Source organism: Acanthopagrus latus, chromosome 14 (genome assembly GCF_904848185.1).
Source record: "Acanthopagrus latus isolate v.2019 chromosome 14, fAcaLat1.1, whole genome shotgun sequence".
NCBI lineage: Eukaryota > Metazoa > Chordata > Actinopteri > Spariformes > Sparidae > Acanthopagrus > Acanthopagrus latus.
Window position 1 is genome coordinate 2,231,183 of NC_051052.1, and position 27,387 is coordinate 2,258,569.

Sequence of the window (27,387 nt, forward strand, 5' to 3'; positions counted from 1 at the left end):
TTCTCACTTTAGTACCAGCTGCTGCAAAAAACTTGGTGAACTACCAATCAATGCAGAACATGTAAAATGTTCACAAAGCAACAAAAAAGCTAAGTAAAGGTTTAACTCTTAAACACTTGAATAGTTGTATTCATGTTAATAGGCATCTAATGTGGATTTATAAGTACTTTATTACCTTAACCCTAACCCCCTTTAATTAATATTAAGCATTGCCTATTTTTCAACCTATAAAATAACTGATAATTACATGCTACTTATGGCAGACAAGATAACAGATACTTAACTACAGCTGCTTTTAGCACCTATATGTTTGGGTTTGTTCTTTTATGTAGGTAAACCCGCTGAAAAAGTAGACATATTTGCCTCCGTTATTTTCCTCTTTTCTTTCACATTCATAATCATAAACACACTCTTTTGCATCTCTGTTGTGAGTTGCACATGCACAGTACTGATCAGCTGGCAAGGATCTGGTACAGATAAAGAAGCCACTGACAATGTAATGGTGATTACTTTATAAATGTCTTTTATGTCAGTCTGTCTTTCAAACTCAGCATCGAGTGAATGATGCTCGAGCTGCCTGAACAGAGATGGATGGAAAAGGGGTAACATTCTTAACTAAAGTGCACGTCAAAGCATCATGCCTGACAAGCAGCTAAAATGTGCATGTCCAGCTGGGTATTGTATTTTCATCAGAGCCAAGCGGAGTTGGAGCCGATAAACACCTTTGACTGCTGTAGAATCATCTGATCAGGGAGTGAATGCCGATTGTACTCATTCTCATTAAAGACAAAAGCCAGATGTTAATGGGTGTTTTTCAGTGTGAAAAGTGTATAGGATGTAAATGGACTGTATTCATGAAGTCCTTTTGTTGTCTTAGCTACTACTCAAGCACTTTACAACAAAATTCAGTATTCATTCATACAAATACACTCACACTGATGGAAGAGCCATGATATAAACAATGGTATAAATTATTCTCGAGGACAATAATTTTTCACTTTGATATATACAGTATTTTACTCCCCCCTCCCTGTCTATGCATAGCTTTGGTTTCAGTTTGAGATATCTGTCCCTTAAGATTTCTGCCTCTACTTTAGAGGTGAGGTGAACAGAATGTAGTTTGTGGTGGTGACAGCTATGAAAATCATATTTTACACATTCAACAGCAACATCTCTACCCAGCTTTCTGTCCTTGTCTCCACAAAGTATCCCACAATACACACTGAACATTTTTAATGAGCATTATTTCTTGATGCAGTATACTTTCCATAAAAACTGTTTGAATTTTAGTACACATGTGTCTGCAGTGCTGACAGTGTGCTATTGTATCATGCCAACAAAGAAAGACAGTCCTTACTGCTTCTGGTTTGAGTTTTGACCTCCTTCTTGCTTTGTTGAAAATCATCATAGCATAGCCTATGCCACTCAGCATTAATAGTAAAACCACAAAAGCAGATTTATCATATTTGTAACTAGTGTTCTCTTAAAGTTGACAGTGTTGTGTGTAACTTCTAGTTGGAATGTTTTGCAGACCTACAATGACTGAAAGTGTTTAAATGCTTCAGTCTTTCAATAATTGGCAGCAGCCAACAAAGGTTTACAACAGCACCTTCCATATACAATGTTTCTAGTTTGAATAACCAGAAAATTGTCCAAGATGTTTTCAGATATAAAAGAAAAGGTTTCCGCTTTCCTTAACTGAGGAAGCTGTGATTGAAATGTTTGTGGTGATGCAGTAGCAACTTTTAATACAATGTGTTTCAGTGGTCATTAACTCTTTAAAAGTTATCGTAATACATTGTCTAAAATATTGGTACAACATAGAATTAGAAAGCTATTCAGGTAACTCTCTCTTCCCCATCAAACACATTTGCATTTGTGCATTATCTGTGGGTCCATTTATATTTCCCAGGATCTTCTTCCTATACCCCAGTAATAGGGAGGTCATTTTATCTTGGATTTAGCTTGAGAGAGCTCAAAAAAAGCACTGGTATGACACCGCTCCTGTATTCTCTAAAGGGGGTGGGGGCCTGCTCACTCAGATTGGGTTTTGGGGTCCATTGGGCTAAAGCCTTGCGGAATAATTTAATTGGTGTCTGTTTTTCTCTCATTAAATAGGTACCACTGAGCCATACCAGGCTGTAATGCACAGTGAATGCCTTTTGACTGAAACAAGGTATTGGGTACTGGTTGTCTCGATTCTTTTTCAAATTCAGATTTGAGCAAAGCTGGAATTTTAATTTCATGTTTTATCCTCAACCTCTTTAAATATACATGCTATCTTGTCAGCCATGGATATGAAGTGTATGTCAAACCCGCTATTCTACATATGTTATTCTGGTTTCTGTTTTGCTCAGTAGAACTTTGTCAGCCTGAGAGAGATGCTTAAGAAATGTTTATGCCTATTACCAATTATAAAACAGTGCTGAAAGCATTGCGTCCCAGGCCCTCTGTCTTTCATGTAAGGTCTCTAAGCCATCATCCTCTGATTGTGTTGGAGCCTGTGCTGTTGAATTCATTACAACCAAACCACGCTTAATTTGCCTTCTCCCTTGAGAGCCATTAGCGTCTATGGCATCAAACTGGCGGAGCAGTGAAAGACGAGTGACAGGTAGGCCCCATCCATCTTCCCTACCCGCAGGGTTAGCCAGGGTTCCTGTGCATTGCCTGTTTGAAAAGTGTTTGCCACCCAAGAGCTGTATGAACCTGGCTGACAAGATGCTATGCTGCCACAGATGCAGTCTGGGTAAATCTCTGAAGACTATCATCAGCCACTCCACTTCTTTTGCTCAGCTTGTCAGAGAGATTAAAAAGATTGTTTTATTTGAGGAAAAGCAATGTATCCATTGTTCCCAATCGTTACCACAGGTTGGGAGGAGGTGTTCAATCATTTAAAGCAGTGGTTATAGCAGCACAAGATTATATGGGATGAATAATGCAGCAAACAAGTGAATGCAGCCAGGAGTTTAGATAGACTGGTTGGGAATCCTGGGGGTCCTTGGATTTTTTAATTCAATATTATTTTATTGAGTTGTTTAAAAAAACAAAACAAAAAAAAAAGAAAAAAAAACAAAGAAAAACATGGGTTCCATTTCCTTAGAAAGAGAGATCAATGCATGTATTTGCATGAGTCCAGTGACTCAGCTTGAGTGGTAGAATGTTAGTGTCCAATAAAGGCCTGTATTGCTGGGCTGTCTGGGTAATGGATTATCTATAATTAATTTGTAATTTGACAAAATCTAAAAATTAATAACAGACAGACAGATATATTTAGATTTGATGTTCACAGATACAAAGCTTTTTTTTTTTTTTGAAGTGAAGTGACAGTCCTAGTCAACAGCATAGGTCAAATTATTCGCAAGAGATGAGAGAAGAACATGGAGAGATATGGCAACAGAACACCGCTTTGAGTCAAGCTGACCAGCAAAAAGCTTAAAAGGTTGCTATTTGACACAAATACCTTCCATCACTTATATCCATAGACTTGAGTGCATGCTACAGTATCTGAAGAAGATTCAGGTTACTATAAGACCATAAATCTTTGCCACTATAAGGACATGTGCCCCTGAACGGTGACAGGCATTAGATACCATAAAAAGTTCTGCTGTTATGCACAAGCATGCCCAATCTCATTATCTCACACAAAATATATAATTTCTTTTTTCATTTTAAATGTTATTTTAGATTAATTACTTGGCTTTGCAAAAAGCAAATCCATCGAATTTGCCTTTGTTGTTTTTACCCACCTACCATGTTACAAGAGATATCCTTCACTGTCTCAAGGTGTGTTGACAGTAGTTCTTAATTCTGTAGGTATTCTTGTGGGCACAATCTATCTGCTCTCTTTGCCTCTGGGAAACATACTTTCCAATGCTACTTACTATACACAAGATTGACAATAACACAATATCCTGTGAATAGGATGTGGTCAGACATTTGAGAACATTTCTCGTTTTCACAGTACCAGAGAGGGAATACTTTAGAGGCATTGCACTTGATAGAAAAAACCTTCTCTAATAAACTCCAGTGTCACTCCAACTTAACTTTTATGATGCTATTTACTATACACAAGATTCACAATAACATAACAACATGAGCTTGTTTTCTTTTTTTTTCTTGTTGTATTTTTCTCTTAAATTTCAATGTTTGTAAAATGTCAAGCACCCTCATGAGAGTTGATTCTAAAAGTGCTTCAAGTTGTTAATGCAACAACTGGACAACCAATCAGATCCCTCATGGAAACCCTGCCTGTGAAAGCTGACACTAGTGTTTGATTTATCATTTGAAAATTTGCTGCTGCAGATTTGTCACGGCAGTGACAGTGCATATATGGCTTGACTCTCTGTCAAACTAGTAGACATATTCTTTGTTCTCTTTAAATGTTATTTTAGATGAATTACTTGGCTTTGCAAGAAGCTAAATGATCATTTCATCTATTTTCATCTATTCAATGTGAAGGCCTTCCGGCAATGCACATTTGTGGAGAAAAAAGAAATGACAAGAGATACCGCAAATGTATCTAAATTTAGACTGCTCAAATGGAAAGGCATAATTCTTTTAATTAAGTTAAGCACTAATCCATTGAATTGGCCCTCTTTGTTTGTACCTGCTTACCATGTTACAAGAGATATCCCTCATTGTCTCAAGGTGTGTTGACAGTGGTTCTTAATTCTGTAGGTATACATGAGGGCACAATCTATCTGCTTTCTTTGCCTCTGGGAAACATACTTTCCGAAGGTTAATAAACAACCCTGCATATCCCAAGCCCTGAGATCATTTATCAGATTGCAATCTCTTACAGAGTCTAAGAGTGGCATGCCGTTTTATCATTTTAACAACGACGACTAAAAGTGCCTCAAGATGTCTACCTAATGGGTTATTTTGCTATATGATTTTGTTATCAGATATTTTTCCCTTGGTAGTCTGGTCGAGGTCACTGTGTAGTAGCAGCTCTGTATCCCTAATGAATACTCACATTAATGTCCCTGGAGCAGCTGAAGAAATAATAGGGTCCTCCCTGGGCAGTAGTGTTACCCATGTCCCATTTATTTATATGGCACAAGCTGTGGCCCTGCCATTTTTTTACTGTGCCTCTGTAGCTCAAGTCTGTCCAATCTATTTTGCAACCAATTCAGAGATCATATCTGTCTCACTAGGTTATGTTGTGTGTTTAACACAATCTCTTTGACAGCTGTCACTCTCATTTTTTATTGCAGGCTTCAGGGGTAGGAAAGTGGTAGGCAGGGTCAAAATCATTTTAGAGTTCAGATGTTCTGAACTCGTGTCCTTCTAAAATTCCACACTCAAATTATTAGAGTAAAAATTGACAAGAACTTACAAATTCCTTGATGCGAGCATGTGTGACAGGTGTGAGTTCCTTTAAGCAATGTTTAGAGACATATCATGTAATCATTAGTCGGTGGGACAACAACTGCACCTGAACTCCAAGGAGAAGATCCAACACCTAAAAAGAAAAGTAAATAAATAAGTACTATAAAGATTGAAATATGCAAATGAATTAATATATAAAAAATAAGTAAATATTGTCCATGTTGTTAGTATGTCCATTTGGGTGTATTTAACAATGCTGTGTTGGTGTTGTTCCTCACACATAACAATTAGTGTTCTTCCAGGACCATCTTTGCAACTCTGGCCTGGGTTTATATCCTGAGTGGAAGAAACTGTTATTCTGTTCACTTATTTTTAAACTATTTTCACTTATTATTCCTTTTTTTCTGTCGCAGTTTGGTTATGGGTGTTATTGATAACATTCAGCCAGTAAATGTGGCCTTTCATTGCATACAGCTATTGTTTGAATTATCACTTTGAAAGTCATCACTTTTTTAAATTAAGAATTTCCATCTGGTGAGAATCGGATGGCAGTTTCCCTGTTTAAAGTCTTTGCACTAAAGCAATACATGGCACATCCCTGCTTGATTTTTGTGAACTCTGGTAAAGTTTTGGGAAATTACTTAAATTATACATCTTTCTCTGTGTGTGTGTGTGTTGTGTTGTGTTGTGTGTGTGGGTGATTCAGGTTGTTTGGTGTGACAGGGAACTGTGCAGCTTGCAGCAAACTAATTCCAGCCTTCGAGATGGTCATGAGGGCCAAGGAGAATGTCTACCACCTGGACTGCTTCGCATGCCAGCTCTGCAATCAGAGGTGAGTGACTGAGCCACTTCTCCTCTCCCATACCTACAGCTATGACTGATCAGAGAAGCAAGCTTGGAATGTGCTAAATCCCCAAGTGATGCTGATAGTTAAAGAAAGATCCCACATTGAAAACGTATCACTCTAGCCAGTGACTAAGTACACACATCTAGATCTGTAGGGACACCTGCAGGACAAAGAACAGTTATCAAAATCCTGCACACGCTTGTGCAGTGGCGGTCCAGAGCTACAAGTGCAGTTACATGGCCAAACATATTCTTCAAATCAGTCCTCATTACTGGGTCTTCACCTGTATCCTGTCAATAGGATGTGGTCAGACATTTCAGAACATTTCTCGTTTCCACAGCACCAGAGAGGGAATACTTTAGAGGTATTGAACTTGATAGAAAAAACCCTTCTCTAATAAACTCCAGTGTCATTTCAACTTAACCTTTATGATGCTACTTACTATACACAAGATTCACAATGACACAATAACATGAGCTTGTTTTCTTCTTTTTATTTTTGTATTCTCTTAAATTTTAAGGTTTGTAAAATGTCAAGCACCCTCATAGTCACCCTCCCCAACAGAGAGTGACTGTGAGAGTTGATTCTGAAAGTGCTTCAGGTTGTTAATGCAACAACTGGACAACCAATCAGATCCCTCGTGGAAATCCTGCCTGTGAAAGCTGACACTAGTGTTTGATTTATCATTTGAAATTGTGCTGCTGCGGATTTGTCACTGCAGTGACAGTGCATTTATGGCCTGAGTCTCCGTCAAATTAACTAGTAGACATACATATGACACTTCAAGTCACCATTTCTGAAGGCAACAACAGCGCCTATGCTGTTCTAAAAACACCGTATTCATCATTAAAAACAACAATACAGTCAACGCAGCTCATTACAACCAATGTTTTTATTTCTTGTTCGGCGATGACCTCTAGTTGCCAAAGTAACTGTTACGGCAGCAAAGGAGGAAGTCAGGTGTAGTAAAAGGAAGAGTCACAAAGGATGAATGGTCAGGTCAAACAAACACAGGGAGTTCATGTAGGAGACCACTGTTTGAGTGTGGAAACAGAAGTAAAGTTACAATAAGTAAAACTGTTATTTCAGTCCAAACCACAATGTTTTTCTCAACTAAGTACCTGACTTGCCTAAACCTAACCAAAATGTGACTTTACAGCAAAGCTCCATTGCCTTGAACAATGGTATGTTGCTATGGTCATGTTGCTTAGGAAACAGTGATATTTGTCTTTTGGGGAGTCCCGGGCAAACATTTTCTGTGCATTCAGGTTATGTGAACATTGTAGGAACATTCTCCAAAGATTCTGGAGAACATGCCCAGACAGTAGTCAAGTTACTATGAAGGAACAATGTTGAGACTTTCTAGGTATATTCTTGGAGCTAATGAACAATCCAGAATGTTATCAAAGGTTCTTTTAAGGTTACAAGAAACACTTACAAGCAAAAAACTGTAGGGGAACATAAGGAAGATTATGTTTTGGCAGGGTTCCTGCTTCCCTCTCATCTCTCTTCCCAAATTCGGTCGTTGCAGACACATGAACACAAGCACCTACCGGCAACCCCTAATACAGACACACACACAAACCAGGCACATTGTGCACGCTAAAGGCACAAGACCTGGTTATACACAATTAGCACTCGGTTGTCTTGCTACTTCAGCTGGCTGCACCAGACAGCCTCTCCTAATGGAAGAAGTCAGCTAATCTTCATCAACCGGGCCCAGGCAGGCCAACTCTGCTCTCCGACATTAAACCCATTTAAGTGCGAGAAAATCTTTCTTTTTATATTAGGGCAGTTGATGAACTGTTGAATAAAATCGATATCACACGGTCCGCTGTGGCCTGAACATGCACCACTCAGATGCCCATCACAGTTTCACTGGAGCCTGGCAAAGATTTACGGTGTGGCACCAGTTAGAATTAAAGTTGTTCTCTAGCTCTGACTTTTTGTTTTCCTTTTTGCTTCTTTTCATTGGTTAAGCTGCTCAGGGAGCGATACTGGACCTTCGCAAGAATATATGTTTAAAGGATCACTCTTTTAGCCATGATTTCACATTCTAGCAGAATGTCATTGCCTAAAAAGTGAAATAACAAAATGAATAACAACATAATCTAATGATGATGTAAACAAAAGAAAATCTAATTTTGACGAACAAATAATGTTTTGCTAATCCATTCACCTGCTAACAAAATTACAGTAAAATGTAATCTCTGAAGTCATAAATCATTTGTAACAGAATTTATCAATGTCTGTCTTTTTAGATGATTTGGGATTTAGACTCTTGTCCAAGTGAATTTCTCAGCATTTATATCCAGATTGATAGATTGACCGTTAACACATTTTCTTACCTGTTGCCTGTGATCTATTAGGAGATCTCACTTAAGATTCCATAAATAGTTTTTCAGGGTCTTGGTTCAGCTGGCTTGAAAAAGGGCTCCTGTTCTTTGTCTGTCATACCAATCTGCTGTTCTGTTTATCTACACCAGTTCTGTCCCCTCTTGTTTCCTAGCCTCCAACAAACATGAAAGCCTTCATTGACCCCCTCCCCCACAGGCCCTTCAATAAAGCAATCTAATTCCTCTCGCAAATGGCTCGGAGATTTCTCTGTGGAACATCGTCAAATGTGAAATCTGATAAACAGACCAGGCAATCACAAGGTCAGCAGAGGTTACATAGTGTAATTATCTATCGTCCCTGCAGGTCAGCCATAGCCCATGTTGCCGTTTGAAGGTTGACTTGCTACAATCAAGTATAAACACACACAGCCATCCCCATCAAAAACACATGTACTTGCTCATGCATCAATCTGTGCCATCAGTTGCTTTGTGGGTACATCAGCTCTTGTGTATCCCACAGAGCAAAGACAGGGAACTCGAAGCAAGTGATTATTTTGATTTCATCAGGGACTCACTGTGGGACTGCAATGGTCATTGCCATGCTGAGCTATAAAAAATCTTGTTTAACTTATAGGCCAGTTAGTGCAGTGCAGAGACAGAAAGACCAGCCAGTTAACTAAGAGTGGACTTGTCACTGTGTTCATGACGTGCAATTTCTTTCCTGTTCTTTGTCATCACCATAAATTGGCAGCACTTACTGGCCACCTCAGGTATAATATAAGTGGGAACCCCTTATCAGTTATCTTACTTGTGTACCTGCCAGAGAGTAAAGGGTGTTTCTCCTGTTTTCTCACTCTGTGCATGACTTGATATGGCATCAAGCTGAGGGGAGTGAATATTTTCTGTCTCTGGTCCATCGGCATATATACAATCCTAAATTGGCTCTGATTGCTCATGTCTGCACCCAATGTGGCCTTACTCTGTTAAACTGGACAAAAATCTACCACTGTGACCCTCTCACCAGCCAGATTTTTTCCAACCTGAGCTGAGGAAAGGAAGCCCCACTATGGTTATAGTGCCAAAGGGATGTAGGGCTGGTTCTGTGGAGGAGGGTAGGGGGTGTGTGTGTGTGTGGGGGGGGGTGTCTTGGGAATAAGAACGGAGATATGAGGCTTCATCCAACAAGCAGTTAGCCACAGATCAGCCCAGGGGGACAGCTAATCGATGGGGCTGTCGTCCAGCCTCATCATCTAGCCAGTGCTGGCCCAATTTCCAATTTCCCCCAGATGAGCTGGAGGCCACAGTCTAGGGAGGCTAGTAGAAGGTTAGAGTAGAGGGGAGCAGGATGGGTGACAATGCAGTGGAAGGTCAGTGCTGATGACGGAGGATGCTCCATACTTCAGCACTGGAAGGAGGGACTCACACAGCCTGGGTTCAGCACAACTTAGCTCAGCCACTGGTGCCTTGTATGTCATGAGTTATCCATGTCAGACAGGGGCCTAATAGCCAATAAGGGAAACAGTTGTCACTTTTTATGCGATTCGTGTTGAGAACTCAGAGCCTGTGCAGCCAGCCTATGAGAAGACACAATTTAATACAAGATCCTGCACATTTTTGGTCCAATAGTGTACACTTAAAAGTAAAAATGAAAACTGTTTAACAAATAAATGTTTGTATCCACTCATGGAGATGACAAAAAAGTATAATACCCTATACACTGTAGATCTTCAGGTCTAACTGGTCATTACTGTGTACCATCAGAGGCCACATCCTTTAAAGTCTACATTTCAACTTGTCATGATGTGTTGACCAGTAACATGCATTTCACTTTAGTTAAGTACCAGCCAATTCCCCTAGTGCTGGATATTTCAAGGGACACAAAAGGGGTTTGCAATTGAAAGAGCCTTGCCAAATCGTTAATTTAGGTATTTTGGTGAGAAATGTGGCAACCCAGTCAGCAAAATAAATGTTGGTAAAATATGTCTCAAACTACACATTAAACATTAAAGCTTCATGTTTTTTTTCTGTTTCTTTAGGTTCCATGTGACATATTTTTCTTGTCAATGCCGTGCTTATGTTCTGGTTAGGTTAAGACACAAAAACCATCCTGTTTTGGTTTGAAATACCTGGTTTTATTGCCACAAACAAAGCTTGAGATGGCCCCACTGCCTGTCAAAAATGTCAGTTTTTTTGTCACCACAGACAAAGCAGAAAAATGTCCAGGGGTATCCTTGAAAATATACAGTGATGTCACTTTTACAAATGCTAAAATATAGATGCAAACAGCAGTCACTGGCGAGGCAGCTGTGTCATCTCTAACTCAACCACCATCCTATACCCTTACCATCACTAAAGTCAGGTAAGTCAGGGCTAACATGATATGACAAGGTTTGTAGATATGTCAGTATGGCATGTAGCCTATAGCACATAATTGCACATAAAAATTTTAATGTATCTATGGTTTGCAGAAATGTAAACAGCTAACATTTTATGTTGGCAACTGGCCTAAACATGAACTTGAAATGGGAGATAGCATTTGGAGTTGGACGTTAACGCCCAGTGACCAGAGAGCAGCATGCCAAAATTTTATCACACATGCTCATGAAATTGGTGGTGTTGGAAGTTTAATGATGCACTGATAACCCTGACAAATTGACTTTGTTTAAACAATTTGAGTGACTGCCATTCAGAAAAAAAAAACTGAAACGGAGAAATTAGTTGGTTGCTGCAGTTAAAGGGACATTCCAGTGTAAGTTTAACAAATGGTATAACACACCGTGTGCGATCCCCCCTTTAAGAGATCAAGTTTTGCGACCGCTAGCATATGTAGTTGTAGCAACCTCAGAAAGGACTGCATGATAACAATACATTGCAGTATACGCCTCCAGCAAGAAACCATCGTCAAAAAGCCACAAATAATGCTCAGAACAGCACCAAACTTCAGCAACAGTACAAATAGGGTCTCAGCACATAGTTCAAGGCATCAAAACACAGCTAGCTTAGCCAGATTGCTGTGAAGTGAGTACAGCTCACTACTGTCCTGCCACAGCTTCCTGTTCTGGGGAAGTCCCGACCCAACGATTACCGTGTGCCATTAGAAATGCTTAATTCCGTTCTTTTCCCTCTCAGCTCTCGATAATAACTGTCATAAACTGGTAGACAAAACACATATGAACTTTGATTGCATTTCCATGGAGTAATAATCATACATTTTCATCCATGTGCTGCAGAACACTGCTGCACTCGGTAATCATCGTGTCGGGACTTCCCTGCAACAGGAAGCTATTGCAGGACAGCAGTGAGTTGTGTTAGCTTGTCAATAGAAATCCAGCTAAACTAACAGAGGATTACATTTACACCGGAATATCCCTTTAAGTTCAATACAATAAAAACAAAATTATACTCAGAGTCTGTAGTGAACTTTTTGCCCAACAATTAATCTCAGCATTAAAATTACAATGATTAGATTTCCCAGTTTCATTTTGTGTTCTTTATCATTTAAGTCAGATATATAAGTTGAGGACATCAAAACTGTTTCTTATTTATTAATTAAGATGGATATAAGCTAACGTTTATCTAGGTTCAACTTCGCCTGTCGATTAGAGTTAAAATGCAGTTTTGTTCCTAAAGTGGCCAGACATGGGGCACATTGCCGGAGGTCTTGACATAAACCCTGCTTTCCAGCCAATATCTGCACAACATCTTCTTAAGGGCAGAAGACGAGCATCTTTAAAGGTGATCGCAACATCCATACAAAGTGTGACAGACAAAGAAAAGAGTCATATGAACCATGATATATTTGCACAATCTGACTACAATCACTGGATGTTATAAGTTTGTACTACTAAAATAAAATAAAATTAGTCATAGAAACAATCTTGAAGAAGTCAGAAGGACTTTACCCAAGACTGACTGACTGAATGAGACAAGGCAGCATATTCCTGTTTGCACAGTAAGGCAGACAATACAGAGTATACCAGGCATTGAGCAAAAATGGTCCACAGCTTGATAACTTACAACAACAAAAAATGGAAATATTTGCGCTCCTTAGTCTGTCGCAGTAAGTAGCAGTTGACCAGTGTAACATCTCTTCACAAACATCAAAGTTAAATATACTACAAGGATCTTTCAACTCTATCAATGAGACCTACAGTGAGAAGATTGGTTATTCCTGTATAGTTATTCTTAATGCCTGTCACAAGGTTGGATTCCTGAAATTAAACATTATAAATGTGTATGCTGGTTGCTGAGGATGAATGGAGGTATCTCAACCTTAGGAGAGAAGCAGCTCTGTAGTCTGATGGTATGGCATTGGAGCCTGACCGATTTATCGGCAAGTCACGCGTCACGTGTCACCATGCATGTGCAAACGCACTAGCTACTGCAAAACACAATGTAACATTTTATGGAAGCCTTGCTTCATGGAACCTATATACTGCTGTTGGCTTAGATGGGAATTTTTAAAAAAATATGGTGTCTCTTTTTTCACTCACTTCTCAAACAGTGCATCTACTAGCCAGATCAGCCTAACCTAAGCAGCTGAATAGGTTGATCGTCAGCGTCTCCCAAAATAACACATAATAACAGTTCCCAAAACAGCATGACTGTAATAGCAACACCCCTTCATCATATGATCGCAGTTGGGTCAAGTTTAGAAAAAAAACTTGGTTAGGTGTAGGAGACCATCATGGTTGGGGCTAAACTAACTACATTATTCCTGTAACTTCTGATACAAATGTGTCTATGTTACCTAATTACCTCATGTTACGTATGTGAGTCAATTACTTCACTACGTTAGTTAAATAAAAGCATCTGGGGTGCCCTGGTAGATTATCTTGTAGGGTGTGCCCCCATGAACAGTGGCTGTGTCCTCGCTGTAGCAGCCCAAGGTGTAAATCTGACCTGAGGACAGGGTTCTCACGGATCCTTAAAAAGTCTTAAAAGGCATTAAATTCACGAATCTAAAAATAAGGCCTTAATTGGCATTAAAATGTCTTAAATACATCTTTCAAAAGTCTTAAAAACGTGAACTTGTGATGTATTTTATTTTATGGTTGTAATTAGTCTCAAATCCAAAAAGGTAACATACATTTATTTTTTTTCAAATCATTTACGAATGAATCTCGCGGTAACATCGCGCAATCACTGTAGCGGAACCATCAGTCATGTGGTTGCAGCCCGGACCTTCAGAGCAGCGCATCTTCATGGAGCAACCCGGGAGCACCTGTAGCAAGGTAGCAACCATGGTAGCAGCCAGGTAGCAACCTAGCAACTCGTTTAGCAATGGGGAAGTGTAAATTCAATGAAAACTGGCTGTCCGACCAACATTTTTCTAAATGGCTAAAAGCGGTGCCAGGCAACGTATACGAGGCACGGTGCATTTTGTGCAAAAAATGTTTCAAACTCGGCACGATGGGAGTGAAGGCAGTGGAGTCACATATGCACAGCACGAAACACCAAGCCTCGGAGTCCAGCTGCCAACAGACGCCAAGTATTTCGCAGTTCTGTTCAACCCTCGTCTCCATGTCTTGAAGTATTAATGTTTTTCAAAAAAACGTTTCCATTTGATCAGAAGGTCATGTTCAAATAAACATTTGGACAAAATTGTCCCGAACCCTATGATGAGGTGTTATTTTTCCATTTGTGTTTATTATGAAGTTGGTCTTAAATTTAATATCAAATGGCATTAAAAAAGTCTTAAAAAGTCTTGAATTTGACTTGCCCTAAGCAGTGGGAACCCTGTGAGGAAGAGCAGGTTAATATAACATTTGATAGTGCAACACAGCCAATATGATGGCTTCCTTTATTTGTGACTACATTGTCTGTCTAATTATTTAATTTTCAGTAATTCAGCACACAACCTGCTATCTGTAATTGCTGAGCATCACATGGAGCAAACAAATGAAGAACAGTATTTCTTAAAACACAGCCACAGTGGACATTTAACACCAACGATGAATACGAAATGAATTTTAAAAAATGCCAATCTCCCCCTTTGACATTATATTCGGTACATTACATTCCCAAAAGAAATTATCATCTCCAGTGTGTCCTTGTGCTGCTGCTGCTGCTGCTTTCTAAATGGCCAGCAGCAATCTGCCAGAGAAAATTTACAACACGCTGTTACAATTAAGCATCAGGGTCATCTGGCCAAGTGTTTCAGAACCTGTATGCATCTTAACAGTAATTAGATTTAGTGCAGTTGAGACCGGTTTCTCTCTTTGACAATCTCTCTGTTTCTTCACAAGTGGAAAGTGAATACTCTAGTTAACAAAGGCCTCCCAGGCAAATTGCTGGCATCGCAGTACATCTTTGTGTGTGCCTGTGGAAGCCATTCTTTTTCTACCTCCTACAACAAGAGGTCTCTGAAGACTCATTAGTCACAGTCACCTGTAAGTAAAGGAAGGAAGATGGAGGGAGGAAAGTGAAGACAGTGCAGCAAGAGAAGAAGAAAGCACAGACAGAGTTGACTGATGTGAATACAACCATGGCTCAAAGTGGCCAGTTCTCGCCGATATGCAGTACAGACACTAATACGTTTTACTCCTTGGTATAACGTGACTTTCTCCTGCACACTGACACTGCTCACACAACGTGTGGTACTCTTTTTGGCCCTTTCCATGTAAAGTCCATGTAAAGCAGAAATACATTTGTGTTATGAGTTTGTCACACCACAGAAACATGTGTCATTGACCACTGAGCCAAATTTGAAAGATTAAAAAAATTGCCAAGTATATAAAATTAGGTCTCAAAATCATTGAAAAACAAGCACTTCTTTCTGCTGTGAAATGCTGGGGGCATGTCAGTTAGAGGTGCTGGAACCACACCTGCACGCGGGAGCAGAGCCGTCTCCGTGTACTTACTTTCCATACTTCTTTCATACAGTTACTTGTCTGACAGATACTTTATTACCACAAGCTCCCCAATGACTCCCTCTGCCCATTTTTTATCAGTTGTGAGGGATAATGCCAGCTTTGGAGTAGCTTTAATTTTGAAATAACTGAATCATGTATGCTGCATGTGCACAGAAAATGATAACTCACATACTGACTCCATCTGACCTAGCTGCTCCCGTCACTCTCCCAGTGGCCGGCACATAATGCCGGTGGCCGTGATGGAAGCACCCGCTGTCAGCGGGACGGAGAGGTTCAGTTGCGGGCACGTAATGCCGGTGGCCGTGATGGTGGCACCCACTATCGGCGAGACGGAGCGGGTCGGTGGTGGGCACATAATGACAGTTGTGATGATGGTGGCTCCCGCTGTCTGCGGGACTGGAGGATGCAAGCTGGGGATGTAGAGGGTCGGTTTGGCCCCACTGACCAGCGTCAACAGACTCTTCAGAAATCCAGACTTTACCTGGTGATAGTTGCTGTATCAGGGGTAACGTGGACACTGCAGAGACGGGTATTGGTGATGATTTTGAAAGCTCCACAGTGGCTCCTCTTGACAAAACTGATCCACCGTTTCCTTACGGTGCAGTTCGTACGAAACTTAAATAAGCTAACAGTGCCGTTGTGGTGTCCAGGAAAGATGCACGAGCAACTTGGAGGAGACATGACTGGTTAGCTGACTGGCTGACTGGTTAGCTAGCTGCAAACTATCGTAAGAGATACTATCCGACTTGCAAGCGAGCAGAAAACCACTGATGCTAATGTGTGCTGAATGTACTTATACTGCTTCCGCAGCAGGGTGGGGTTTGTGCTAATGATGGCCATGTTACATGATGCGGCCCTGATTTCTGACCCTCCCATTAAAGGTCCCATATTATGAAAAACATGTTTTCTCTGGTCTCTACATATATATGCTAGTCCTTCCTGAGCCTGCGAATACCCAGAATGAGGAAAACAAGCGATTCCTGCATGGTCTCTGCAGCCTACCCACTGGTAAAATGGCACTCCTACAGGCTGTTCAGATTCAGCTCCTTTCGTTACGTAATGAAAGGAGTCATTTACATAGTCAGGCCTCCTCTGCGCAGTGATAGGAAATATCCGAGAGGGGGGCGTTCATTCCCGGGGTGAAGTTCGGTGTGTCCACCGGTGAGACAGCAGTGTATCGCAATGTTGTCACTCAAAGTTAGACACACAAGTAGCTCTGTTGTTGGTTGTAAAAATCAACATAAGTGCCTATATTCTGTTCCAGCTACAGAACAACAGAAGAGACAGTGGTTGTGTTTCATTTTTTAACGTTATTTTTGACAACGTGCCGGCTGCGGTTCGTGTTAGCTTGTTTGTGTGTGCTAACCACTTCACATCGGACAGCTTCAGTAACAAGGGTCTGTACAAAGCTGGCTTTGCCTCGACACTGACCCTCGCACAAGAATCAGTCCCAACCATACCGGACCCGGCAACTGCACCTGAGCCGCGGTTAGATAGTATTTACAGTTGCCTGCAAGTATGGGAAGTCAGCTGGAAATCAGCTGACTAGTTAGCTCCACTTCGGTCTGCTATGCAATAGCGTTTGAAGCGAGTTTGATCTTAATAATATTCCGATGGAGCTTGGTTGTCAAAGTTAAACATCTGGAAACGTGCAGAGTGGAGACAGAGACGATGCAAACAGTGTCCAAGAGTTTGTACCAGAGGTGGGGGGACTCGAGTCACATGACTTGACTTGAGTCGGACTCAAGTCGCAAATTTGAGGACTTGAAACTTACTTGACTAACACTGATGAAAGACTCGACTTGACTTTGACTTGGTATTCATAACTTGAGACTTGACTTAGACTTGACACAGATGACTTGAAAGTCTTGGCTTTTCTTTCTTTCTTATTTAGCGCATACTGAGCCCTCAGCCACTGTATCACGCGGCGCATGCAAGCCTGGGTGATTTTGGCCACCGTCTTGGTTAAAGCGTGTGTGTGTTTCAGATATAGCGTCTTCAGTGCGCACAAAGCCATTAGTTTCAATGTAGGTGCGCATTATGCACGCTCATAACCCAACATGACACCTTACCAGCACACATTTGGTGCCAGCACACATCATGCACGTCTGCGGCGGACCTGCTTCTCCCTCAGATGTTGTGTCTGTGTCTCTCCTGCTGTTTCTCACGGAGCTCTGCCCCGTTTGAAAGGAGAAGGGGCCGTATGTGTAAAGACGGCGCCTCCGAGATGTAGAATGTGTTTCATAGAAGAGAAACACACATTTCAGGACTGAACAGACATGTCCTGTGATTTTCAGCGTCCTTTTATGATCTCAGATGCCTGAGAGTAATATTCTCAGCTGTCAGGATGTGCAGTATGGTGCAGTTCCAGGGCTGATATTAATCTAATCTTATTCTTGTGTTCATGGGTTTGAAAAAAATATATAAAATAGATCAACTATGCAATTACATCATATTATTGACTTTACCACCCTCTTTTTTTTACTGTCTACAGATATGACAAAATCATTCACACAAACTTCCTGTGAGTTGTTTGACCTTAGCCATGACTTGACTTGACTTGCTTGAGTAATAGCAATGGCTTGACTTGACTTGCTTGATTTTGATCACAGTAACATGGGACTTGCTTGAGACTTTAAGGTTAAGACTTGCGACTTGCTTTTGACTTGCACGTATGTGACTTACTCCCACCTCTGGTTTGTAGACAGTGTTGGAGACAAACTCAGCTTTTGCTAGCTGTTAGCCATTAGCTACATGGTAGTAACTGTAACAACACATACGGACGAACTAACATTATCCAGGCACACTAACCATTCTGAAACGTCCTGCTTCAGCCACAGAGTATGTACTTCTTCAGGAGCCTCTCCTTCTGGGTACGATTCTGGGTCAAACTGGTATGATTAAATGAAAAAATCTCTGAGAGTGATGTAGCAGGCAGGGCTCTCCAAGTAGGCGTTGACAGATGGAGCTCATTAGCATTTAAAGGTGCAGGCACAGAAACAGACTGCTCTGAATAGAGCTCAGCAGAGTGACTTTTAGACAGCTGAAATTCAGGACCATGCATGGGTGTGGTGTAATGCATATCAAATACAGAGTTTTTGGACCTCTGAGAGCTGTGTGAAATTGATTAAAAACAGTATAATATGGGACCTTTAAATTCTGAACACAGAAATTTTGAGACACAGTGTCAGACTTGGACGAAAGAAGAGGACTCAGATGCAGTATGGCAGAAGTACAATCAAGTTTTATTAATCTGATTCTTTGACTCTCAGGAATGAATGATAACAAAAAGCTATGAAAATTCTGAGACAGACACAAGACAAACAACATAGAACACAGAAAACGAAAAGCGCTCCCGCAGGAGGATAACTACACTGAACTAGGATCAAAATCAAAGTATGAAAATTACAACAAAAATACACTCCGAAGAGGAAGCACAAGGGCTATTAAACTTATCTATTCTATCTTATGAAAATTAACCAACAAAAATTCACTCTCGAGGAGGAAAACCAAAAGGGCTAGAAAATCTCAAATTACAAACAAAACCTTAACCAGAAAATTACAACAAAAAATCACTCTTCAAGAGGGGGCAAAAAATACAGATAAATAAACCAAGAATAATACTTATCATAAGGACGATCAAGACTGTGGATTCAAAGGGCTTAGGCATACGACATGAAGACGAAATACTTTGGCACGGAGACAGGGGAAGACAAAGACTTTATACACATGTGGGAGGGGAGCACAGGTGGAAACAATCAGGAATCAGGGATGACGTCAGACCAGGGACACAAGAGGAAGGGCAAGTGACCTGAAACGAGAGGAGAATTAATTTCAAAATAAAACAGGAAGTTCACAAGACAGACCCCAAGACAAGACAACCTCACCGCGCTGTGACAGTACCCCCCCCTCTAGGGCCGACTCCTGACGGCCCAGGCTGACCAGGATGGTCTCGGTGGAAGTCAGTTATTAACTGTGGGTCTACGATGTGTCGGGATGGCACCCATTGACGTTCCTCAGGTCCATATCCTTCCCAGTCCACCAGGTATTGCCTGCCTCGGCCCCTGTTCCGGACTGCCAATAGCCGTCTGACCTTATACACCGGACCTCCTTCGATGACCTCGGGTGGTGGTGGGGGCGTGGTGGTAGGCACCATCCTGCTTTCTCTCACTGGTTTGAGTTGACTGACATGGAATGTGGGATGAACTCGAAGGGACCGAGGCAGACGCAGACGAACCGCTGCTGGACCAATATTTCTGGTGACTGGGAAAGGACCAACAAATCGCGGAGCTAGTTTCTTCGAGGCTACCTTAAGGTTCAGATCTTTCGCTGATAACCATATCCTTTGTCCTGGACGGTAGTTAGGAGCCGGGCGTCTCTTTCGGTCCGCAAATCTTTTCACCCGATCTCCCTGGCGGATCAGAACCTGTCTGGCGGCTGCCCAGATGCGACGACAGCGTTGGACCATGGCGTAGGCTGAGGGTACCGACGCTTCCTTTTCATTGTCTGGGAACAAGGGTGGCTGATAACCAAAAGCACAATGAAAAGGGGAAAGACCTGTAGCTGAGGTGGGCAATGAATTGTGTGCATACTCAACCCAGACCAGGTGTTTGCTCCATGTCGAGGGGTTCTGGTGTACCACACATCGGAGGCCGGTTTCCAACTGTTGGTTAAGGCGTTCGGTCTGGCCGTTCGCTTCAGGGTGATATCCTGAGGTCAAGCTGGCTGTGGCTCCAATCAGGCTGCAGAATTCGCTCCAGAACTTGGATACGAACTGGGGCCCCCGGTCTGAAACAATGTCTTTTGGAAATCCGTGGATACGAAAAACTTGTGTCATCATGACTTCGGCTGTCTCTTTGGCTGACGGTAGTTTCGGTAGTGCGATGAAGTGCACCATCTTTGAGAAACGGTCCACCACCGTGAGGACCGTAGTATTTCCCTGTGAGACCGGGAGCCCTGTGACAAAGTCCAAAGAGATATCCGACCATGGCCTGGATGGGATGGGAAGTGGTTGTAGTAAGCCAGTGCGTGCTCTGGAAGATGTCTTATTCCGAGCGCAGACCGAACAAGCCTCTAAGTACTCCCGGACCTCCGATTCCATCGCTGGCCACCAGAACCTCCGGGAGATGACATACATGGTGCGTTTGACCCCCGGATGGCATGAAAGCAGCGAGGTGTGAGCCCAATGAATCACCTGTGGCCGTAGCTCAGCGGGTACATACAAACGGTCGTCGGGACAGCCACGAGGTGACGGGGCCCCACCATTAGCCTGCTTTACCTCGTTTTCTATAGGCCAAGTCACCACTCCTACCACACAATTCAGTGGCAGGATGGGTTCGGTTTCCTTGGTCTTAGGCTCGGGATCAAAGAGTCTGGACAGCACGTCTGGTTTTACGTTTCTGGACCCCGGCCTGTAAGACAAAGTAAAGGAGAAACGATTAAAGAACAGCGCCCACCTGGCCTGGCGAGAGTTTAATCTTTTGGCTTTACGGATAAACTCTAAATTTTTATGGTCGGTCCAGGCAATGAAAGGTTGTTCGGCACCCTCTAACCAATGTCGCCATTCCTCCAACGCTAACTTTACCGCCAACAGTTCCCGGTTGCCGACGTCGTAGTTCCATTCCGCTGATGATAGGCGTCTGGACAGGAACGCGCAAGGGTGCATCTTGCCGTCTTTTTCCGATCTTTGGGACAGGACCGCTCCAACTCCATCATTCGAGGCATCGACCTCCACCACGAATTGTCTTAGGGGATCTGGTAGGGTGAGGATGGGCGCTGTGGTGAAGCGGTGCTTGAGTTCATGAAACGCCTTGTCTGCCTCCGGACTCCATTTGAACGGCACCTGGGTGGAGGTAAGAGCATGGAGAGGAGCGGCTATTGCGCTGAAACCTCTGACAAACCGCCTATAAAAGTTAGCAAATCCGAGGAATTGCTGAACCTTTTTGCGGCTGTCTGGAGTGGGCCATTCGGCTACAGCGCTAACTTTAGCCGGATCCATCTGAACTCTTCCAGGGGCTACAATGAAGCCCAGGAATGAGACAGTCTCGGCATGAAATACACTTTTCTCAGCTTTTACATACAATTTATGTTCAAGAAGTCTACTGAGAACTTGGGCGACATGATCTTGGTGCGTGGCAAGGTCTGGAGAATAAATCAAAATATCGTCCAAGTACACATAGACAAACTGGTCCAGGAAGTCTCGGAGAACATCATTTATCATGGCCTGAAATACAGCAGGGGCATTGGTCAGTCCAAAAGGCATCACGCAATACTCATAGTGTCCACTGGGTGTGTTGAAGCTGGTCTTCCACTCGTCTCCCTCTCGGATTCTGACCAGATGATAGGCGTTGCGAAGATCCAATTTCGTGAACACCTTGGCTTGTTGTAGTTGATCAAAAACAGAAGTCATCAGTGGGAGTGGGTAACGGTTTTTAATGGTTATTTCATTCAGTGGGCTATAGTCTATGCATGGGCGAAGCGAACCATCTTTCTTACCCACGAAGAAAAAAACGGCTCCCGCGGGCGATGATGATGGGCGAATTAGTCCGGCCTTCAGGAGATGTAGTCGTTCATCGCTGCTTTCTCTGGTCCGGAGATTGAGTACAGACGCCCCTTAGGGATCGTAGAGCCAGGAATCAGATCAATGGCACAATCATAGGGTCGATGAGGAGGGAGAGAAAGGGCTTTGGTTTTATTAAAAACCTCTTGGAGATGATGGTAGCAATTCGGGACTGAGGTCAGGTCCGGATATTCTGCGTCAGAGACAGGGTTAGTAGTGAACAGATTAATCTCAGTGACCGGTTCATTATGACAGTGTTCGGCGCAGTCTTTCCCCCATTCTCTGATTTGACCACTCTTCCAGTCGATATGGGGATTGTGATGAAAAAGCCAAGGTTGCCCCAGAATCAGAGAGTGGGAGGTAGAAGTGAATAGATGGAACCGAATGTCTTCGTGATGATTCCCAATAGATAATTTGACCGGACTGCTTATATGGGAAATAGTAAAAATGTCTGCTCCGTTAAGAGAGCGCGCACGGATGGGGCTGGCTAGGGGCTCACAGTCAATGTTCAGTTTCTTAGCTAGATTCCAATCCATCAAGCTTTCATCGGCCCCTGAGTCAATCAATACATCCAGTTCGGACTGCGAATTTAGCTTAACTTGTGTGAGAACTCGCACCGCAGTTTTAGCGACTTGATTTGAACTCACCCCCGGGGTCCGCTTGGCTGGACACGCGCTGACGAGGTGACCGGTCTCTCCGCAGTAGAAGCACCTTCCCTCTTGGCGTCTCTTCAGTCGCTCCTCCTGGGACAGTCGGGCTCTTCCAAGCTGCATAGGTTCCTCGTCAGGGCGAGAAGGGGGTTTTTCTGGGGTTGATCGTAGCAGAGTCGGCCATCTTGATTCTCGTGGTGTCGCGTGCTCCTCTCGGCTGTGTCGTCTCCCTTCGCGGTGTCGTCTGAGCTGACTTCGTCGGTTGTCTGTACGAATAGCGAGGGCGATGAGTGCGTCCAGACTGGTGGGTAAATCCAACGGCACCAGTAACTCTTGGATTTCCACCGACAAGCCTTTCAGAAATATGTCGTATAGTGCTGCATTGTTCCACCCACTTTCGGCTGCTAGCGTGCGAAACTGAATGGCATAGTCACATACTGAGTCTGTCCCTTGTTTCAGCGAGCTGAGTTCCTGAGCCTTCTCTCGGTTGGTACACACGGGGTCGAAAATCCGGGTTAGTGCCGCCTGGAATCCGGCAATGGTGTCACACACGGCGGAATTGCGGCTCCATTCCGCCGATGCCCAAGCTTTAGCTCGTCCTGTCAGGTGTGAAATCATGAACGCCACCTTGGCGCGGTCTGTTAGAAAAGCTTGAGGCATAAACTCGAAGTGAATAGAACAGTCTATCAGAAAGGTTCGACAAAGCCCCGGCTCACCGGCGTACTGAGTAGGAGGCGCCAGTTTGCAGGAGGACCCTCCGGATGGTGGTGGTACTTCCGGGTGGGCTGGAGGGGACGCGTTCGGGGTGGCTTGGTTTTGGCGGCCGAGTTGTCCCAGTAGCTCCTGGAACTGGGCGGAGATTTGTCCCATGTTGGCCGCCATGGCGGTCTGGAACTCTTCTTGGCGACTTAAGCGAGCTTCCTGGGTCCTCAGCATTTCTGAAAGTCGCTCTGCCTCTGCTGAGTCCATAGCTGGCCAAAGTATACTGTCAGACTTGGACGAAAGAAGAGGACTCAGATGCAGTATGGCAGAAGTACAATCAAGTTTTATTAATCTGATTCTTTGACTCTCAGGAATGAATGATAACAAAAAGCTATGAAAATTCTGAGACAGACACAAGACAAACAACATAGAACACAGAAAACGAAAAGCGCTCCCGCAGGAGGATAACTACACTGAACTAGGATCAAAATCAAAGTATGAAAATTACAACAAAAATACACTCCGAAGAGGAAGCACAAGGGCTATTAAACTTATCTATTCTATCTTATGAAAATTAACCAACAAAAATTCACTCTCGAGGAGGAAAACCAAAAGGGCTAGAAAATCTCAAATTACAAACAAAACCTTAACCAGAAAATTACAACAAAAAATCACTCTTCAAGAGAGGGCAAAAAATACAGATAAATAAACCAAGAATAATACTTATCATAAGGACGATCAAGACTGTGGATTCAAAGGGCTTAGGCATACGACATGAAGACGAAATACTTTGGCACGGAGACAGGGGAAGACAAAGACTTTATACACATGAGGGAGGGGAGCACAGGTGGAAACAATCAGGAATCAGGGATGACGTCAGACCAGGGACACAAGAGGAAGGGCAAGTGACCTGAAACGAGAGGAGAATTAATTTCAAAATAAAACAGGAAGTTCACAAGACAGACCCCAAGACAAGACAACCTCACCGCGCTGTGACACACAGTTTGTGAGCCTAGCTTCACAATTAAATTCTAAATAGTTGAATGGCTTTTTTACATGTTTTAAAGAAAAATATTTATGACCTGTTTAATGTGTTTAGAAGAAAATGGCTGAATTTGCTTTACACTGACTTTAAATTCTTTGAGTGATTCATGATGGCCCTGAATGCATTACCAGGAAGCAATAGTGAGAATTATCTTCCCATTCTTGCCTGCCTGCTTTTTTCTGTTGATGCTTGAATTGCTTCCTTTATGTGACCTTCTAAAGGCAAAGAAAAAAGGCAGTAGGCCTATCCAAGTGTTCACAATATTGCATTACTGTACTGTACAGATGCAGCTCCCTCAAATTTCCAGTTCCTCTGTGGCAGGCCGAGCCAATCCTTATTGGGTCCCTGCTGTGACAAATTTAAATTTATAAAAAATGTATATAAATGTTGAAGTGGTTGTTTTTGTTCTTGGTAGGCATATTGCCAATAAAAATGGATTGAAGCAGAAAATTTCACTACCTAAAAACATGCTATGAAATGATACATCAATATTTTATCAAGATATTTTGACTTGTAGACATCATTAGCATTATAGTGTATATTTTTGTTCTTACTTAATGGGTAATGGCCATTCTAACAGGTCAATGCACACTTAAGCCACACTATGATCGTAGTTTGATAAGGGCATTTAATTGGACCACTGTCATTGTCCCAGTATACAGGCACAGGGCATGTATAAATTATTATATTGAGAGAAGTACAATATATGCAACTCCACCATGATAGGTGGCAATATGCAGTGTTTCAGCAAGTTTCTACTGGACCTTCATCCAGTTTAACTATTAAGTCACATACCAACTAAGTTAAGGCAAATGGGCTGCAAAGCAAACAGTGATAAGACTTAGTAGTGCTGTAAAAAAAAAAAAATCTAGCATGTGCCATGTTGATACATTCATCGCTGTCTTCTTCCTTTGTTTTTCTTGGCTTCCTGCTATGGACTTACGCCACGGACGACTTCTGGGTCAATGCCTGGCATGGGGACTGTGGTGCATGCGCAGAACACCAAGGCCAGTTGAGGTCCAACCAAGGCGTTTACATGAAAGACAAAATTAGCTTCCAACTGCATTATACGGGTGTGTTAGTCCAACAATGAGAAATTTGATTTTGTACGATATCAGTCGTACTAACATGTTTACATGGACTTAAGAAGACCAGTTTAACCGAAGGTTCAGCTGTGAAAGTAGATTAAATCTCTTGGTGGTACTACTATTTCCATTTTCATTTCTTCATATTGTTCTTCTCCTACTTCTAGATTCATGCATCTTTGAACACATTACATTTTAATGCCTTTATGGTGAAGAAAGAAATTAGAAAAAACTTCATACACATCATGTATAGCAGATGATTTATTTAGTGGTGTGCGATGGTGTCGCATCAGTGCCACAGAACATAATATATTAAATAATTTGTGATTTCTGATGCGTCTAGATTGAAATACATTTTTCTTTAAGATTAGAAGACAATCAAAAAGTAACAATTCTACAGGGTAAATAAGTTACAAGGAAAATTGTATTCAAATATTTAGGTTACACTTTAGTAGTATATGCAAATTAACAATGTTAAATTTCTCTCCATGTTGTCTGCACCCAGGTTTCCCCACTTTTATGTCAGCAGACGTCTGCCAGAACTTGTCATTTGGCAACTGTAGGCTGTTGTATTAACTACAGATCAGTGTTTTTCATTTTGAGCGTGAGAGCCCCTGTCTCCTGGGGTTGTGCCAAACTCCAATCAAACTGTCTGGAGTAGGCAGTGCTGATAAAATATAAACTGAGATTATGTCACTACACTGCCTATTTCTTGCCTTAAATGTGGTGAGAAACATATTTAGTGTACGATATGGCTTCAATAGAGAAAGATCATGAAACGTCCTCACCATGTTGTTTATGTACTATGAAACTGCTGGAGCTTTTAAGCTAGCCTACCTGGCTCTAGAGCTTTGAATTGCTGCTCATATAATAGATTCCTTAAGCAGGTGGTAGTTAAATGGGGATATCAATGGAGATTAATCAACAACAGAGCAATATGTATATGGTGGAACAACCATACATGACTAAATGTTAAAGTTAGTCTGTCAGATCAGGTTGAATGGGTTCTGAAACTATGATAATAACAACCTCGATATGTATTAAAAATGTGCCCAATATGATTTGATAAATTAAATTCTGCTATATACAACAAGTACTTTCTTTAGTACATTTCAAGGAAAACTTTAAGGAAACTTCAAGGAAACTTCCAACTGGTTTCTACTTCAACTGATATAACGTGGGCTGGTGTAGGGGAAGGTTATGGTCTGCTCTAGTGGCGGTGTCTCTGGTTAGCTCAAAGAGATGGCAGGCAACATGTGGGGTTTTCTGGTTCCTCTTACTTTGACCCACTATTGCTAGGTTAACTTGCTATGGTGCTATGCTATGCTATGGTCGCTAAGAGAAATCACTCTGATGTCCAGGTAGGCAGATTAGTGTAGTGAAGAGGAACATTAAAAGAAAATTAAAACCCCTTAGGTTTGTTGCTGCAATACCCATGATTTCACCAGTTTAATGAGTACCACAATTACAAATTCATAATCAAGAATCAAGTGACTAATTTTCCATTTTAAAGGTTTTGCACATTAATTGCCTATTGATGCCTTATAGTAATGTATTCACACCAGGAATGTAGTGCTACATGTTTAAGAAGAGCGCATGCAATGCCCAGGGGCATCCACATATGTTATGGCTTGTTTCGAAGGTCAAATAACTACTGTTCCAACAGCAGTGGGAATTTTACATGCAACAGACAATTATAACTGACTACATGATTAGATATTGTGTTGAGAATATAATGCAGCAATCAGCCATAACATCTGTTTTGAATGTTGTGCCAATCATGAAGCTGGACTCACAGTTTGTCCACAGTTGGCCAATCTACTCTAATGTTATTGTCCTTTGGCAGATGTGGGAAAAAAAACCTGTTGTTAACATAGGTTGGGGTTTATTTATTTATGTCTTTCGTGATGATTGGATTTTCAAGCGCTTCCAAAATACATGACTCTGGATTAACTGG

The 27,387-nt window shown here is 42.0% G+C and overlaps 1 protein-coding gene across 7 annotated transcripts in view; it reads left to right on the top strand.

The window, feature by feature from the left end:
• lmo3 (LIM domain only 3) overlaps positions 1-27,387 on the top strand; it is an 81,425-nt gene that overhangs the window by 40,019 nt on the left and 14,019 nt on the right. For 6 of the 7 annotated variants that reach the window (XR_005079081.1, XM_037122547.1, XM_037122546.1 and 3 more), the window contains exon 3: positions 6,038-6,163. Coding sequence is in view for 6 of the 7 variants with exons in the window: in XM_037122547.1 (XP_036978442.1) it covers positions 6,038-6,163 (126 nt within the window). In the remaining variant the exon portion in view is untranslated. Of the gene's footprint in view, positions 1-6,037; positions 6,164-25,343; positions 25,419-27,387 lie in introns of all 7 variants that reach the window. The other variant, XM_037122550.1, reaches the window with a different exon arrangement.